Genomic DNA, 18,738 nt, shown 5'->3' with positions numbered 1-18,738 from the left:
TTAGTGGACATCTAAAACCACTGGATGCGTTCTCAGTGGTTAACACATCCAGGTTGTGTTCCTTCAGTCCACTTTTAAATGTTTTCTTCCTTTTCTTTATGTTCTTTCTGTTGGTTCTTACATTTAAGATTTTCTACAGGGATTCCCCAAAAAGTCTCGATTTTAAGAAACCCTGTTTCAGCAGTTCTGCAGTTTTCTGAACGTTTGATCCACAATAGAGGGGAATAAAAAAAAAAAAAAGAATGCTGCTTCTCCCTGTTTGATTCTGGGGATGCAGAGTAAACTTGAACCGGAGGATCTAAGTGGTTTGGAAGAATGATACAACAACAACAACAACAACAACAACAACAACAACAGGTATTTTATGTATTTTGGTGCTTAGAGATTCAGTGATTTACTAAACAAAAGAGTATTTTAAAGTCTGTTTTTTGAGCTTCAAGGAGCCAGTGTAGGAACTCTGGATTTCCGGCGATGTGTTTAATTTTCCTAGTTTTAGTGAGAATGTCAGCAGCTGCGTTCTGGATCAGCTGCAGCTGACTGACTTCTTAGACAGACCTTTGAAGACATTGTTGCTGCTGAAGTAGCCTGAAGCTTACATAGCGTACATACATAGTTTGGATTCCAGTGAAATGATTTTGAACAAATACAAATAATTTACCTTGTAGGAAAATATAAACTAGCATTAGCTCTTTATCTTGTAGAGCTTTGTATTGTTTTCATTTTAGCTACTAGTAAATATGGCAGCGTTTATTGCATTTTCCATAGACTGTGAATAAGTTAGTGGTCACAAGCATCTGCACTATATATAGTGATTAGTTCTTTCTTCATTTATGTTCAGCAATCACAGATGGTGTAGCAGAAGCTTGCTCCATACTCTCGATGTGTATCTCTCCTCCTCCCTCCATTCTTGTCCATTGATGTGATAATGGCTACAAATTGATGAAGCCATTGAGTTTGCTGGTGACACGAGGGCAAGAGGGGGACACAAACACTCCACCACCTACCAGAACTCATTATTCAGATTTCTTCCTCCCTCTGATCCCTCTTGCTAGTTTTTTTTTCTGACTCAGCCAAAAGCACAAGATTTATTAGCTATATAATAAATTCCTCAGTCTGGGAATATCTCATGCATTTTGCCTTTACTTTTGTCTAACTCAGTGACTCAGTGTGTTGCTTGATGAGAATACGATTGACAGTAAAATTCTTTACTTGCATGGTATTTAGTATCAAAGATATGGAAAATAGGCTTCTAATGCCTTAAGCTTTAATTAAAAAAGCAAAACTCTTATGTCAATGCTACAGGCTTTTCTGAAAATACGTATTACCGTGCTTAGCAAAAATGTTATTTTTCTTTGCATTTTTCACAATTTTTCACATTACAACCACAAACCTTTGTCTCTTTTATCGGGGTTGTATGTAATATACAAACACAAAATATGTCATAATGGAGAAAGCTACATTTCTTTATTTTTCAAAACTCTAAAGTCAGGGATAAAGTTGTAGAGGTTTAATGTAGAGTTAAGTCAATATGTCGAGCATTAAACCTCTGACTGGGTAACGTTAAATAATCTTACAGAGATTAAACGGGTGTGTCACGACAGCAAACCTACCAAAACATGGCTCAACATCTAAACTGCCAGAACTGATAAAGAGAGTCACAATCAATCAAAAAGCCAGGAGCTCTCTGGAAACTCTGGAGGAATGACAAACATTCACAGCAGAGGCGAGAGAATCTGTTCACATCAAGTCGTTATTTCCCAGGCTAATCATTTTAATTTTAGGCCTTAATTTGGGCATTAAATATGCCAAGATTTACAATACCAGATGATAAATGTTTAGGGAAGTGTTCCCTCATTATCTCTTCTTCTATGTTTTTTTTCCCCTTTGAAACAGGGGATGGTGGGATTTATTTGTTCCATGATTTGTTGCTCTGGCTGTGGAATTTATGAAGCAAACAAAACGAAGTTCCATGTTGGAAATGTCAAAAGGAATTTATCCTCAATAAGTCAGCTTTGCCCTTCAGGAAAATTTCTTTTTAAAACTGGGCTACCGTATGTCTGAGCAACTAACATCAAAACATTCATGCCACATTATCAACCACCAGCTTTTTTTGTTATATGACCGGGTGATCAAACAAACATTTCAATGGTCAGATGGAATGTTTTCAACTTATGACACCTATTTGTGTTTAACTTGCTGACGGTAAAGTTAAATCATTAACTACAAAGATGTTATGTCATTTTTGTAATTTCATGTAGGGGTTATGTCTAAATGAAAAAAGGTCTGGAGAGGGTCATAAAAAGTCAAAGTTAACTTGCTATAAGTTGCGGAAGGAAGGGGGTGTTCTGGTCAGATGAGACCAAGATACATTGTTTTAGCCTACATGCAAAATGTACAAGAAAATACTATGCACCGACCTGAATGTGGAATCTACAAGTCAGTACATGGTGGTTGTAAAATCATGCTGTGGGAATACTTCTGTTTAGCGTGGAAAGTTGGTCAAGTGTTTTCAAGCTACATACAGAGTATTTCTGGATGAGGACTTATCAAAAGCTGCAAAGAACTTCAGAGAATAGATGTTGCAGGCCTAAACATAACTAGAGATAAAATAAAGGAGCTTATTGGCCCACTTTTGCATTAGAACTGTCTAGTTAAAGTCCAGACCTAAATCACCTGGTAATCTGTTGCAGTTAGTGTTGTTCACTAACACTCTCCGTCAAATCTGACTGAATTTAAGTTTCTGTTTAAAAAAAAAGTGTAGAAAGTCATTCTTACTGTAATTGGAGTAAAAGGCCATCTTACAAAGTAATTAAATACTTAAACAGTATCCAACAGGTATAATTGAAAATATAAATGGTTTAAAGCATGGGGGAAGCATTATGTTTAAGTAGTTTGGAGGGTTGTTCTAACTGCACGTGCTACTTTAACTACACTTCAGAATAAACAATGCAAAAAGTTTCAATTTATGCTGCAACACTGAAGATAAACGCCACGTTTCATCTCTGCTGGAAACTATGAAGCTAACTACACAAGAAGATAAAGAAGAAAAGATGGAGAGACTGAAAATTCCTTGCTTCAAACTAAACTTTAATGTTATTGACTCCCAGTAGCAGCATTTTAGGGCTAAACACGCAGAGAAATGCAGATGCTTTAGTGTTATGTTAGGCTAATTAGTGACTGTGCAGAATAAACTGATGCAATTGGTATTCCTTTCAGCATCAGTGCAAATGAAAGTTAAAATTTTCAGCCAGCAGCCCAACAGCTTTTTGTGAGTTGTGAATTAAATAGCCCACTAAGAAAGCTGTTACAGGAGAGCGAGACTTTTGAGAAGAGTTTGTGTCCTTATAGAAACTTTGACAGCTGTATGTTAGATACGTTTCAGTTTTGCTGCTATAGATTTTTGTTTTAGGACAGATTTACTTCACACATTGTCTTGCAAAAACACCCCTGAACCTTTCTGTAAGAGCAACGAGTTTCCATCACCATTGTCACTCTGGGGGCAGTGTGTTCAGGGTGATGTGCAGTTAAGTCTTCTTCCACAAACAACATTTCGTTAAGCCACACAAACCATAATGTATGTTTAACATTTTAGGATTTTAGTTTTCATTTTAAACCTCATTTTTGTGAAAATCTGTTTAAAACAAAAAAATTACATTACTTGGCTAATGCAAAAGAACTCCCCTGAAACTGCATCTTGTCAAACAGTTTTATCCAGATTTTCTTAAATTCTTCCCCTTCCCGTTTTCTATTGCACGGCTGATAAGAGGCCAGAAGATGTCACCAGACACTCAGGAAAGCAACTTCAACTGGTCTACAGCACTTTAATGCCAGTCTGGGGAGAAAAGTGTTCATCTCTGGCTGGTTAGTTTTCATATCGCAGAAATCTTTCATTTTATGTTGACATTTTGAAAGACAAAGAGCATTAAATGTTTAAAAGGTGTTACTTGCCATTTAAGAACCATTGTAAGCACAGCTCCCAACATTTGGATTGGAGTCCTGAGTTACAAAATATATTCACGATCTGCTCTGCAAATTGATTTTATCAAAATGGTGTGACGCAGGTCTGCACTGCAGTGTGCAAACGGCAGACACTCCACATGATCAGAGAGCGCATTGTTTAGTTCCTTTGTGGTCCCACAGAGAGTTGAATAATATCCACAGGGAGTGCTAGGACTCCGCCTTCCTTTCCCAGCCTGTGGAGTGGTGGGAACCGGGTACTGGGCAGCCCAAAATGGTCCGCTATTTTTACCACTCTGTTCAATCAGAGGGCTGCTCCCCTGAGACCTGTTGCCGGCAGCTCTCCCAAAGCTGAGGAATTTAACCCCAGGACGCCCCCCCCCCCCAGATGTGATGGAAAACATCTGGCCAGTTGCTCGACTGCTAGGCCTGGCCATACAGCCCCAGAAGCCTCCAAACCATGTCCCCAGATGATGCAGATAAACAGCAATCAAAGCCTGTTATTTAGTGCTGGGATGTGAGGTACATTAAAAGCAAAACGGCTTATAAATTGAAATGCACAGAGTAATGATCTGTGTGGACATTTATGGGTTTAAGCTTCAAATAATTAAATGGAGAAAAAAAACAGCAGCAAAGAACATTTATCATTGATCTTTATTTAATTTAAAAAGAATACTTGCAAATGTTACAATGAGTTCTACTAAAATATTTTTCTTGTTCCATCTCTGAACACAGTTCAACATCAGGCACACGAGAATGCAGACATCATTTTGCAGCTCTAACCACTGTTCAAACACAAATCAAGGGGAAGGAGAGGGCAAGAAAGATGTTACAAGTGAAACCACACCAAAACAAGGCTCCAAGTAAATCCATTAGATCCATCAGTTCATCTCCCGTGCGTGTGACATCCGATTTCCCCGCACCATAAGCGGCTATACTTGCATGCCAAGAATATTTTTCAAAAGAGCGAGCCCCAAGTAAAAACATTTCTAAATTTCAGTTGAAATTAAGAAAAGTGAAGTCCGATTGCATTCCCCTCCCCCCCCCCTTTGTTTACTTGTAACTGTTTTATGCAAGTAAACCAGTAATTTGTATACAAGTCAAATAAAAGGGAAAAAAAAAAAGTTTTCATTACGTTTCTGAGCAGTTATCCAACCTGGTCTAGTGCAGTCATTTTAAATATAAATTACTTCTGCTCGACTTTGGAGAGGTCTTCCTTAGCCCTTCATCTCCCAAAAAAAATTATGCAAACACAATTGTATAAAATTTTACGTCTGGATTGGCCAGTAAAGCTTTTCGTTTCCGCAGGACATGGTGATATGAGGTACGACAGCATCAGTGATCTTAAGCCAAATGGGTACCAGGAACAGAACCTGAACACTTGATGTTGAGTAATAGAAAAGTAAAGGCAATGTCTTACACATAAACTGCTTTAATTTCCAGCTAAACTACATAATTTATCTGCCAGGAAATGTCATGCGTTTCGTTCCGTTTCAAAAAGGAAGATTACTGGTGATAGAATAATTATGCCTTGGATAAGCCATTCAGAGCAACAGTTTTAAAGTTCATGGAAGAAGGGTTAGCACTTTTTATCTTTTAAGATTGTAGTCCAAGATGGTACAAGTCCATTTCTGTCTTGGCCCATGTCAGACTTTGCTTCAGCATCCAGGATCAAATTTTCTCTCCCAGAGGCTGAAGTCAACAGCTCGTCTCAGTGGTCAAAGCTAAAAGCGGTGGTAGCGGTTTTTGTGAAGCATGCTGGTATATTCACAAAGAAAACCTATGCCGGAGGTGGCACGCCACCATTTATGTGAAACAGACCGAGAATGGCACAAAGAGGTTCTAATCGGTATTTGTCAGTTACAAGGTTAAAGTAGTGCGAAGAGCTAAATTAGTGGTATAGGTAAATGCTTTCCATGTCTTTTTACATTTAGGTTCATACCAAGACCAGAAGCATTTCATGCTGCATTCTCGGTATGCATTCACACAGGAATCTCATTGCTGTTGCACCACCTTCGTGACTCACTTTCTAATCCTCAGTTTTTGGGTAAATAAGGCAATGAAATGTTACAATGGTTTAACCAAGTTAGCATCGACCACTGTAAGGTTTTAGTTTGTAGAAGTATGCTTTGGTCTGTGTCCCTCTGAGGATGACCAGTCAACTAAGCCTCCAGTTCTACTAATCTGGGCTTTTATTAAATAAAGATGCAAAGAATTTACTATAGGAACAATATCAACTGCAAATAGCTTCTTAACAGAACCTCTCAAATTAACATTTGATCTGTTCCCTTGTAATGTAAAGTGAAGGGCAAAGTGGTTCAAACACTACAATAAAGTTGTAGAAGCTAAAACATTCACACCAGTAATGCATATGAAAATAAGGAATCTAAACTGTGTGTCCATGTTATGGCTACAGCCTATAAAGCCTATGTACAGCTTATGGCACAGGAAAGTCAACTTCCAGAAACGATATTGCACACAACATTAGCACTGGTTTCAATGGTCAGAATTTGAGGTGGTTTTGGGAAAAAAGTTGGGTCCAAACTGATCTAATGTCTCAACTCCAAGCAACCTTCCAACATTAACACAGTTTACAATTACCGAGTAGGTGGAATAATGATTAATCAGCTGTACTAGAACGAGGAAATGCAAGTGATCATGTGTAGTGCAATCAAAAAGAAATTATTTAATTTCATTTTTGGCATCAATATAAATAGGATCATCACTCGCATGGTACTGTGTTTACACCTGTTTAATGGCACGCAAGAATGAATACAAAGTGTTTTACAATTATTTAGCAAATTATATCTTACTTTTACACAACTGCCCACTGTGTTGTAATCCAAGAAAATAAGAAAACAACATACAATCAATGTAGTTTTCTGGCCAGACCCTCTGGCACAAAGGGGGAAGCACGTGGAGTATTTAGGTTTTTCAAAGAACTAAATGCGACAGACTTGTGCCCAAATCCTGCATGATAGCTCATCTCAAATTTTAAGCCATCTTTCTTGCCAGCGTTCAGAGCAGCTTAAAAGCAGACGAGTTTGAACCGTTGGAGGCTGGAGATCTTCAAGTTCTTTTGACATTTTCTCTGAAAACTAATTTACCATGGAGGCAGCGACATTACCACTGGTATACAAAAAGTCGGTTGTGCTCTGGCATCAGCTCATTACACCAAAATTTCTGTGGCATGCAACTCTTTAGTTTGAGCTTTCTCTGCCAAAATAAATTTGTGGCCCATTATTTCAGCTATAGCGGTGCCATGAAAAAAAAAAATCAGATAAAGAACACAACAAGAAGCCAAATGACAGCACGTGTTTGGGCTCAGGGTTGGCACAGGGGTGGTGATTGTCAAGTCCAGAACGTCTGAGTTGGCCGACAGGTCCTCTCCTCTCTATGACGACGCGGGTACGGACACCTCCAGCAGGCGGTTGTTTTTGCGTTTGCATGATACGCTGTTGCCGTTCTTGGGACTACCTTGGATGAATTTTACACACACTTTGTCCTGTTTGAACTGCACCAGAAACCTGAAACACCAGAGAAGAAGAGCAACAACTTATATCACCAAGGAGGAAGAGGCAACCCGCTGGCCTCGATTTAAGCCAAAGACTCTGCATACTCGTCTGAGATGTCAATGTTGAGCTTTTCTCTGTCTGCAGCCATGGAGCCGATGCGGTGCAGTTTGGTTATGATTTCAATCAGGTGATCACTGCTGAGCAAGAAGTCACCTTTGATGGCAGAAGGTGAGCCCTGTTGGGAACAACAATTTTTCTTCATCTTTTTGAAAAAGATTTTATGCCCACACAAAACCTGAAAAAAGTTGATCATCTATCGCTACATATCAAAACAACGTTCTCCTCACCTCTTTGAGTTTGAGAGCAAAGAAGCCATCAGTTTGCGTGCTTGTTGACACACTCGCAAGGTCTGTAAGAGGGACGTTGGCTTTCAGCTGCCCAGTTTTCTGATCAGCCAGAACAACGTTCTTCTTAGTCAACAGAAAGAGCCGAGATGACCCCTGCAAGCACAGAAACACTGGTGTCATCCTGCATTCAGTACAACATAAAATACAAGATTTCAGACAAATTTTTTAATGGAAGCAGAAAAATTTTAATGAAAACACTGGGTGAAATGCTTTACAAATGTATCCATGCCTGTTGAACTCTCACTACAATCACACCCCGACATGTATTCCATTAGGTTTTTATGCAAGATGTTTAAAAAGAAATATTTTGGAAATTAAGAAATGTGGATTGCCACAGGAGAGAGGACATACACTGGGAAGTGGGTGCAATTTTCTGCAGAGATCAAAATTAAGACCTAGACCGCACCCCACTCTGAACGCCACAAAATTGACATGTACGTACTCTACCAGAAATGTCCTCATTTATCTGATCTGAAGACAAAAGTTCCTTTAGGCAAACAAGAGCTGAACCCTGAGGAAGTCCTCATAGGTCTGTTCCACTGGACCTTTTATCAGAATTGTAGGCCTACCCGCTTCACAATTCTGTGCAAACACCTCAAAAGAACAAAACGTAATTTTCTTCTTGCAGCTTTATGACACAGAATATATTCTTGCAGACAGTGAATTGATCTTAAAAATAGCGTCAGAGATACAATGTGATGTTTAAGATAAAAAATATTGTTCGTATTCTTGTCAGGGTTCAGACCTAAACCCATTGGAAAATCTGTGGTGAGCTGAAAAAGAAAAACACTGCTCGGACTTTCCAGACTGAACTGCACCCCACATGTCAGATATTTATTTGTAAAATACTTTATGTTGATTGGTCACGTATAACAAGTAGAATGATGTCAGCTGTAGTGTGGATAATGTAAAAATACTTTCCCAAAAGCACTTTTTTCCTACCTTTCCATTGGCCCTGTTTATCTTGTTGACCACGTCGGCCAGCAGAATCTTTTCGTCTACGGCGCTGCTGAGTTTTTGATATTTTGGATTCTTGCTGATCTCCAGGTAGTCTCCTTTGAAAGGCTGTCTCACGCTGAGAAAAAAAAGATGGAGTCAAAGACATTTGTATAATGTGAAATATAAGATGTATGAAGGCTCAATCTGGCATAAAATTAAGATAGACACCGTGGGCATTGCTTTGGAGAGTAGTGAATACAGATACCTGCTTGGGTAGAGAGCCTTTTTATCTTTAAAGAGCTCGCTTGCCTCCAGCTTCTCCTCATACACCGCCTTTTTCTCCTCTGTGAATTGGCTCCTGTATTTCTTGCACTGTTTGCATCACAAGTCAAAATAAAGAATAACTGCCAGGAAACACTAGTTTGTGTGTGCATCATCATTGTACTTTAATCTGCTGCCTACATCTTATAGAAGATAACTGAAAAACTCAGAAATGCTGACTTTATTCTGTTACACACTTGTCTGGCAGTTTTACAGTAGACAGCATTCACTCCGACAGTGTAAAGCAAGCCTGACTGAATGTGACAGACGAACCCTCCAGAGATGGAAAATCCTCCGAAGCTCAGCATGGACTCCATCCAGGAACGAGTAAGGCCTGGCAGGCCAGGTCTTGTCTATCGGGGACATGGAGGGCAGTTTGCTCTTCAATCCGAGGAAGTATTTTTGCATCTAGTAATCCAAAAAGACCCAAAAAGCATTCAGTTTCAACATTAACGTTAACACAAACCCATTCACAAAACATCACTGGTCTTAAGTCAGACTTACAATCCTCTGGATGGTGAAGTTATAGATCTTCTTGCCTGCGTTTGCCCTGAAGAATTTTCTGTATTCTCTGCGGATCTTTGAGAGCACAATCATAAAAAAAAAAAAAAACATTGTGAATCAATTCCAAGTGTACTCTGTTGACTCGTTATACGGTGGGACAGGAAAGCAGCACACTGAAAGAGGAGCAACAGCACAACAAAAACTGCACACACAAAAAAAGGCCTTTTTGTTAGTTACAAACAACAAAAAACAAAACCCAGTCTGTTGGAAATGATCCCAAATACAATCATTTCTTCAAATGAGCGAAGGGGCCATCATTGTTATGACAAACTTCATGCTTTCCTTATTATAACAGGTGATTATCCAGGCTCCTGCTGCTCAATTAAAAAAACATTTAAAACATGAACATGGTAAACATGGATTGTTTCACTCCAAAAAGTAAACATCACACAGACAAAAAAACAACAACAAAAAACAAAAAAAAAAAAAACAAAAACAGGAGACAGTGAAGAGGAAGCAGAACAAAGAGCTGGAGCCACAAACAGTGCTGCTTTAAGGGTCAGTAATGGAAGACAGGGAAAAGTTAGGTGACATGGGTAGACTTTTACACACTGTTGCTTTTTAAAAACACAAACAAAAAAGGCTGAGCAATTTTCTATTCTCTGTTTTCAGAGACTCCATATTTAAAGTGGGGGTTAAACTTTTACATCAGCTGTTGTAAATGAGTTACATTGTGATAAAGGACAACGCCTAAAGATGATAAGAGGGATCATAACTAAACTGTCGTTGCAAACCAAACTGATAATTCAGTTTCAGATTTTATGCATCTGCACGACCTTGGAAGTTAAACCATTACATAATCTCACACCGAGAAATATGGAAAAATCCAACCTTCAATTCAACATTTAGTAGTGACTCAAAAACCGGCAACTGCTTAAAAACATTTTTTGAATATGTGATCAGTTTCTACAACTTTCTAAATCACAAAGAAATGATTCATGATTCCCATTTCCAAGATAGGGGTATGGGATCTGTGGCTCTTTTGTGGCTTGAGGTGGATTTTGTTCAGCTAGACAGAAGGCAAAAACTAATGATTTGAAGAAGGTGCTGACCCCTGCTGCGTCATGCAGCTTTGACATGGTACTCAGGCCTTCTAACCACTAAGCTGGAAAACAAGTTCATCTTGCCACCACCCACATTATTCAGAATGGTAACTGAAGCAAAAAAAGTAAAACAGATCTCAAAAGCTCACTGAGAACTGCAGCAAAATGAAGCTTCCTTATGACATGTTTCCATTTTCATTAGAAACGACCTAAATGCCAAAGAGGACTTTGGGATGCCAAGAAAAGATGGCATGTCGTTTCATAACAAACGTAAACATGTCACATTTGATAAGTTTTGCTTATGCTTTGGTCAGATGAGAAAAAGATTGAGTTTTCAGAAAAAAATGAAAAACAAAGCACCTTATTGATAGTCATTTACAGTGGAGGATCCGTGATGCTGAGGACCCATTTTTTCCCCATAGGTCCTGGAAAACCTTTTGGAGCGCATTATTACAAGAAATCTTTAGAATAATTGGGTATGTTAAGTTGAAATCCAACAGTCTGCTAGTTAGCTGAAAATGGGCACTTTACTTCAGTCTTCTAGCAGGAACCTTCATCCGTGGACTTAGGTCATCTCATCGGCTCATGCCAATAATTACAGAAGATTCAAGGTGATCGACAGTCAAAGCGCCAGTGACCTGCATGTTTTAGATGACAGTGGTTTATTACGAGGCCTAAGCAGAATCTGACAACTTAATGAGGTGGCAACATGTCCATTAATTTAGCTGTTGAACAGGGGATACAGCTGATGCATGCAATACACCAGTTCTTGGAGGCTGAAGTTGCACAACCCTAATTGAGAAAGACTAAAGATTGGCTAAAGAGCTCCATCTCTCTGCTCTAACCTTGCTTAATGTTATACTCTGAAACAGGTGCTGTCCTATTAGCAAAATGGGATCATATAAAGAGTTACGAGCAACTAAAATTAAAACTTTACTCAAACAGTTGGATTTCTCAATTTTCTTTAGTATGAGATTGCAACCTTCCCAAGTTATTTTTTCCAGAAGTAATTTATTTTTGCCAAAATTACTTGGAAAAAATTGACTTGGGCAATTATTGTAGGAAGGTGACGTAATGCTTCTGAAGTTTTAAACTTTAACAGGGACGGCAATGACACTGGAAGGTGCCGTATACGCTTTCCGAACTTCGTAAAGGAAAACAGAAGATATTTGCAACAGAGAGCAGAGGCTGCCTTTCTGAGGACTAAAAGTGATGAAAAGGGTGATGGGGACAGTGATGGGGAGCAGATGGCACACGGGGTGATGGTTGCTACGCCGTGAGGGCTGGTGGGTACCTTCAGTCCCTGCCAGAAGGCCCAAATCACAGCGACAGCATGCTTGCGCCTGGCTTCCTCCTTCAGCCTCCTGAGCTCCCTGCGAGCCTGTTTGGGTGTGGGCGGGGGAAGAAAGAGCAGTGGAAGATGAGAGGATGAAGGGGTCAAAACCGTTCTGCTTGGAGTCGACCGCTTTGAAGACGTGCACACACACTGCACGCAAGCGCTGGCTGCAACGTTATTGATATAATGCTCCTGCATCTACACATGAACAACAAAGTGTTTGGATGGTTATCTTGAAGAGCATCTGTGAGGTGAAAGAAGCGTTTTTAGTTGCACTGCAGGTTGATGATGCAGGAGAGTCAATTCAGATGGGATGCAATCCGTCCAAAAGATACAGAGAACGGTTTCGATGCAAAGACAAAACATGCAGTAGCTACACACAAAGAGGAAGTCATGCAGAGTGAGCAAGAAGCATGCAGTTGTCAAGGATGGACCTATGAAGATGATGCAACAAACCAAAACTAAATCTATGTATCCAGGATGTATTGGATGTAGATTTTAAACACAGACTTGCTCATATTTGGAAGATCCACTTACAACCTCAGCACCTACTGAGCCATAAGATGCGTAACAAAATGCTTTACACATCACTGAGAAATGCTTAGAATGACTATTTTTTTTAGATAAAGAGGTGGGAGTGGGGTTGATGGAGGCGATAAGTCAAAAAGTCACGGCAAGTCAACATTCCCAAATACCTTGGTGCCCTGCCAGCCGGCCCAAATGACCGACACGGCATGTTTATTCCTCGCCTCCTCCTTCAGCTGACGTAGCTCTCTCCGGGCCTAATGAAAAGCGGTGGCAGTTGCAGATGAGCGTTATTGCTTTATTCAGTGACAGGCAAAACCACAACTGTCCGAGGAGAGCGGGTGTGACAGGTAACAATGAGGAAACACCGACAACGTGAGTCACTCGAGGGAAACCTTAATGTGTGGCGATTATGGTCGATTGAGTTAAAGTGAAAGAAAAAAATAAATCGATGAAAGAGCTGAGGTGGAATAACAGTTTAGCTAAAGTGTGATAAAACTCTTTCCAGTAATTTACCTATGTACTTGATGAACAAAGTTCACATTGTAAAGCAGAGCTTACATCTGGTTCAGTGATTCCAACCTTTAACTTTACCTAGGCAATATGAACCTAATATTTAAAGTTTCATCTATTGTGTTACATTTAATAAATGTAGAAAGTGATTAGATGGTCTGTACCATTCAATCTCCATTCTTGACAAATTCAGAGATCGAGACTTATCTGAAGCAACTTCAAAAGCCAAGATCAGTGATAGTTTACAGTGGGTAATTTTTATGCCTCTGACCAGCCAATGGATTTGGACCAATCTCACCAAGAGTCTGGCAATTCCAGTGACCACCGATCAGAAATGCATTGTTGTTAGAGATGCGTTTCTTGGTGCATCTCTAACAACCAGCAAGTAGATCCCAAATGACACTGTCCAATATAATAAAGTCTGATGGGATATGTTCCATTTCTACACTCCATTTTCACTAAATAAGTGAATATGTATTCATTTAGAAACTAGTACCTCCAATAATTTGTGTTTTATTTTACCAAAATATTGGAAAATTTTACTATATTAAGAAAAGGGAACAAGCAGGTAAAATTAATATTACACAGAACCACAATGGTTTCTCTACAGACTTGGCCGGCAATTCAGATTTTTTTACCTTCTAAAGAATTTTAATATTTTATGAAAAAAGAAAATACAACAAACACCCAATACTCCTGGGTATCTTAATCAGACATGATTGGGAGTGTCTGGGAACTAAGTAGACTGACTGCTGTAGCTGAGAAAAGGCAACATTCTCACAGGGATTTGTAAGGTGATGAAGGGACACTGTGCCAAAAATCCCTCAAACCCAAATGTTTATATAGATTATCTGGAAAAAATGCGTTCTTTCTTTGAGCTTTAAAAAGCAGAATAGCATTTGAGTGATGTAGAGTGGAATTGCTTATTAGAATAAAGTCATAAGCAAAACATGAAAGCAATAACTAAAGATTTAAAGTTTTGTTTTCTACTATACATTTAATTAAGATACCTGTAAAAGCACCAACATAATAAGGCAGACCTCATTGCCTTTACATTCATTTAGAAGTAGGTCTATGCCACTATGCGCTTTTATAGTCAGAATGGGATGAGATATTGTAAACAGTGACAAGACAGCTGGGACAGCAACACTACAGCTATGTGGAAATACCTTGGTTCCCTGCCAGTATGCCCAAATTACTGTCACAGCGTGTTTATTCCGCACTTCTTGTTTTAGACGCCTTAGCTCCATCCGAGCCTGGTGGGATGCGGTGGGCGTTGGGTAGGAACGGTTGAAAATGTGCAGAAGGATAAATCAAGAAGGGAAAGTTGAAAGGAGCAGAGGGGAAAAAGTAGATGTGCAATCATCAAAAGAAATAGCATTGCAGAGGAAAAACTGCAGTAACATAATCCAAGAAAGCTCACAGAAAAGAATCTTAGAAAGACTGGTGTAAATATCAAAAAATGAAAATGTAAAAAAAAAAGAAAAAAAAAAAGAAAACAAAAAAGGACCCTCAAGTGCTGAGCAAAAATCTTTTGGGCAAATATTAAAAAAACCATAAGAATGCGCTTTTCTATTCCTCTGTTCTTAAGAGCCTTTCCCGTACCTGTGTGCCATGCCAGAAGGCTGTAATGGTGGTCACAGCTTCTTCACATTTCTTCTGATACTTCAGCTCTCTCAGGAGCTTCCGAGCCTGGAAGAAATGCATTTCATGTTTCCTGATGATTTATTCATTACTCCATATACAATAAAATTCACAGGAAGCCTCATACCTGCCACCCTCTGGTGTAGGACTGCACCATGGTGGTTGCATGCTTGATCTTCTGGTACTTCTTTTGTTGCTGTTGAGTGGAAATGGAAACAATTTGAGTAACAAAGCTTTCAGGTATCAGTAGCCATGGCAGAAGTTTGGAAAGCAGACTCACCGCGTAACGGCGGTACCATGATGCCACCACGACCTGGCTCTTTTTCAGCAGCAGGAAGTGGCTGCGACATTTCCAGCCCCTGTAGATCTTCTGAATGAGAGCTGCAAGGTCCTCCAAGCATTGCTTCCTCTTCTCCTCCAGGAAAAAGAGCTACATGGTGTGAAGGAAACAAAACATGCTGAACTCCACACACCATGAGGTCCGTCATCAAAAGCAGAACGTTTCCCCCGAAGAAAGTTTTCTTCCTTCATAAATGAAGTGTCAAAATGAATTTTCTGTTCAAGGATTCAAACTCTGTTTGTTCAGATTAAAAAGACTACCTGAACTTGAATTTAAAGCGTCTTTAAAAATCTTTTTACAAAGCTATGTGATGCTGGGTGCATTTAGTGGAACCAAAGTCTGGGTAATGCTTAAAATTGCATTGTTTTAAAAGTTTTTTTTAGTTTTTTTTTTTTTACTATTTTTGTTTTTCGGTCTATACATTCCTGATCTTTTACTTTCCAGGGACATATTTTCTGCTTCCTTAAATTACAAACATAACAAAAGGGAACGGTGATATGAATTTGAAATATTCACATATTTAGTTGTATTAAAGGTACTGACAAAACGGGAAATAAGTACTTAAAAAGTATTTGGCACTATAGCTGTCACTTTAAACAGTCAAAGCCTCAAATTAAACCTACACTTTACCAAATAGGCTACTCTACTACACCAATTAAAAGTATCAGTGAAATTGTACAATATATAAGACTATGAATGAATTGCAACACAACACCTTTTTTCCTCCTTTAAATATTCACATTTACCATTTCTCTTATGGAACCAACCATGGAGTTTGCAAATATCAATCAGGATAGAAAGGAAGAGCTTAAAAAAAAAAAAAAAAAAAAAATCAGAAAAATAAAAATAAAGTACAACAAGTGACAACATGTAAAATGTTGCTTGGAACTATGTGCTTTGGTCCGATAAACCCAAGTTTCTGGGAAACAGAACACTCCAGTGTTGAGTGGAAGAGGAATGAATATGTGGAAAACATCTCTATTACCGTAAGCTTGGTGGAGGGCCTGTGAATTTCTGGACATTTTTGACTAAAAATGAGTCATTGTATCTTTCAGAAAGATGATTCACAATGCAACAAGACTGTGATAGAAGACACTAAAGCCACCTTTTATGCCCATCTCAGTACCTGGCCTGAAAAGTAGTGACAGCAGTGGTACCACTATTTGAAAGACCAGAGATTGAATGTAAGAATTATTTACCTCACTTGAATCTATGCTAAAAATGTAAAGATGTACATCTCTCCATTTCAGAATGCAACACTAGCCTACAATGAAGATCTTCATGTATACCCTCCAATTCTGCGAGGGCCCCGTTTTATTCCCTAATGTGAATTTCTTCTAAAATTACTCAGCATGTCCGATACCAGTAATATCCAGAAACCGAGTTCAAAATCTGCTTCATTTTATATTCGACTTTAAAGCTCCAGATGTGTAAAGGGGATAAGTTTATCAGACCAAATGCAGCAAGCAATTAGAGATCATGTTATTTCAAGCTCTGGGCTTTCTGCTAGCGGTGGAGAAAACCCATTCACATGACACAGGCCTAAACAATTGAGGCCTGGAAACACAGAGCAACTTATTTCCCATGTTAGATCGTTAAGTGAAAACATGTGTTTCCAGAGTGGTGGTTACATGCTAATTGCTAAAGTGGGGGGCTCCGAGTGCAGCCCACCCTGTTTTCCAAACATCTTACTGTGAGAAAACAGGTTGAGAACACTGGATTCAACATCAAGACTCTAAAACACTTGAATTAAAATCTACGAGTAAGGCAAAAGCATGTTCTATACCGTTCTTGGGTTTCTGATGAAGATCTTTGAGCGGCCGTAAGAGAACTCTTCAGCTGGAACCTGCAGGTCAGTCATCAGCACCTCCACTCCTTGTCTAGAGAAAACGGGGGGGGGACAAAAAAACATCACCAGAAGTGCATAGCAGGCAGCCAAGCCAACCTACAAGGACTCTTAGAACCTTCCCTCACCAGTCATTAGCAGGTTAGAACCTCAAAAAATCTGATCAGTGCACACATTATAGGTGCCATCATACCAACTATACATCTTTGGCGTAGAAGTGGTTTTTGTTGGAAGAAGACTCAGCGTTTATTAGATGCTTAAGGAAGCACTAAAGCTGAAGGAAGTCATGTCAGCAGAAACTGTACTTTTCAGAAATGTCTGCTGTTCCTTCAGGCGTCTATAACCAAGAGCAGGACTTTGATGGGTGCTGGTCATTACCTAAACATTTTACACTTAGTCGTTTCATAGAACACTTAAAAAGGTGTCAATGTACCACTGAGGTCACTTCTCAATTTGGAGATTTAACGTTGGGTTTTATCTGCAATATGTTCTGCCTTTCTGTTTCCTGTCAGGGTTTCTATAAATTTGTGGATGCCATATTAGGCTTTGAGACCTTTACAATACATTAACTTAACATACCAAATTAGTAATTGACACATAACTCAACCTTGTGAGCTCAATGTTTCTACTTCAAGGTGTCTTAACTTTTATACCTTACAAAAGGGGAATCCACATTGTGCCGACCTCAAAATATCTGACAAGTCAATTTACAGCGTTAACACACAACGTAAACATCCCAATTTGAATGCATATTGAAAACAAAGTTTGCTGGATTTCAGCCAAAAGTATTTTTATTAAAAAGTTAATACTTCATACATTCAGTTAGGATGTAAATTAATATAAACTTAAAAATAATCTGGCTGTACTACATTCATCATTCAAAAGTGGCAAGACATACAACCCCACCCCATTCCTGTAAATGACTAAATCCTTACTAAGTGCCTAAAGGTGACTTAAAAACAAGATTCGAGTGTATGGCACTGCAGATAGGAATCAGTGATTTAGCCAGCACAGTGAATGAAATGGGGAAGTCTGATGTAGGATGGAGGAGACAGATAAAGATGAAATGTCTCGACACGTTGCGGCTCAAAGGGGGAATACCGAACAATGAACATCTGGTATGTGACGTGACTACAGCTACTTTCTGTAATGCCAGGTTCATTTCTATGTATCCCATCATTAAAATTTCAAGTATTTTATTTCAGTAACGCAAACAATTAAATGACACTAGTGTATAGGTAATATTTTTAAACAAAAATCCTTTATCTTCAACTAAAAGTAGCTTCAAACTGTTAGGATCATCTAATCATTTCATCTTTTGAACCTTATCCGAGTCTTTTCCCAGCAATCCTCCCACCTGGGAGCAGCTAAACACCTCAGCGTTGGCCACAAACATTCCCGCTGGGAGCCATCCCACATTCAGACACCTGAGAATATTTCCCAGTTGCAAAAACACATTTGAAGGGGTTTGCTTTGAAAACATTTCACTTTTCTGTCCTCATGATCTGCACCAGATTACCTGGCAGGCCCCTTCCAATGCGGCCAGGTGTTTTTGCAGAGCATCTTGTAGCGCTCGAGGCAAGGCTCATAGGCCTGACGGAAGGCGTATCCCGCTCTCCTAACGCGGATGTTCTCCATCAGGCCGAGGTAGCGCGCCTGATGGCAGACCAGGGATCCGTTGAAGACGTGGGATGCTTTTTTGTCATTAGGCTTGATGCATCTGTAAATTAGACATTTATATTCAGCTTTAACCTCTCACAGGAAGTCACTATTTTTTCAGAATACACC

At 39.3% G+C, this 18,738-nt stretch overlaps 1 protein-coding gene across 3 annotated transcripts in view; it reads right to left on the bottom strand.

Moving 5' to 3' along the window:
* Positions 1–4,593: 4,593 nt before the first annotated feature.
* myo1b (myosin IB) overlaps positions 4,594–18,738 on the bottom strand; it is a 67,155-nt gene continuing 53,010 nt past the window's right edge. Inside the window, exons 18-32 of one of the 3 annotated variants that reach the window (XM_008402816.3) lie at positions 18,470–18,670; positions 16,891–16,984; positions 15,045–15,194; positions 14,892–14,960; positions 14,726–14,812; positions 14,290–14,376; positions 12,778–12,864; positions 12,041–12,127; positions 9,644–9,718; positions 9,413–9,547; positions 9,084–9,190; positions 8,822–8,954; positions 7,820–7,972; positions 7,577–7,707; positions 4,594–7,484 (exon numbers count right to left, since the gene is read on the bottom strand). In XM_008402816.3, coding sequence (XP_008401038.1) covers positions 7,352–7,484; positions 7,577–7,707; positions 7,820–7,972; positions 8,822–8,954; positions 9,084–9,190; positions 9,413–9,547; positions 9,644–9,718; positions 12,041–12,127; positions 12,778–12,864; positions 14,290–14,376; positions 14,726–14,812; positions 14,892–14,960; positions 15,045–15,194; positions 16,891–16,984; positions 18,470–18,670 — 1,729 coding nt within the window. In that variant the 3' untranslated portion in view covers positions 4,594–7,351. The remainder of the gene's footprint in view (positions 7,485–7,576; positions 7,708–7,819; positions 7,973–8,821; positions 8,955–9,083; positions 9,191–9,412; positions 9,548–9,643; positions 9,719–12,040; positions 12,128–12,777; positions 12,865–14,289; positions 14,377–14,725; positions 14,813–14,891; positions 14,961–15,044; positions 15,195–16,890; positions 16,985–18,469; positions 18,671–18,738) is intronic. The other 2 variants (XM_008402832.3, XM_008402844.3) reach the window with 2 other exon arrangements.

This window comes from Poecilia reticulata, chromosome 2 (genome assembly GCF_904066995.2).
Source record: "Poecilia reticulata chromosome 2, P_reticulata-male-v2, whole genome shotgun sequence".
NCBI lineage: Eukaryota > Metazoa > Chordata > Actinopteri > Cyprinodontiformes > Poeciliidae > Poecilia > Poecilia reticulata.
Note: the sequence above shows the minus strand (reverse complement) of the source record. Positions and strands in the feature narration are given on the sequence as shown.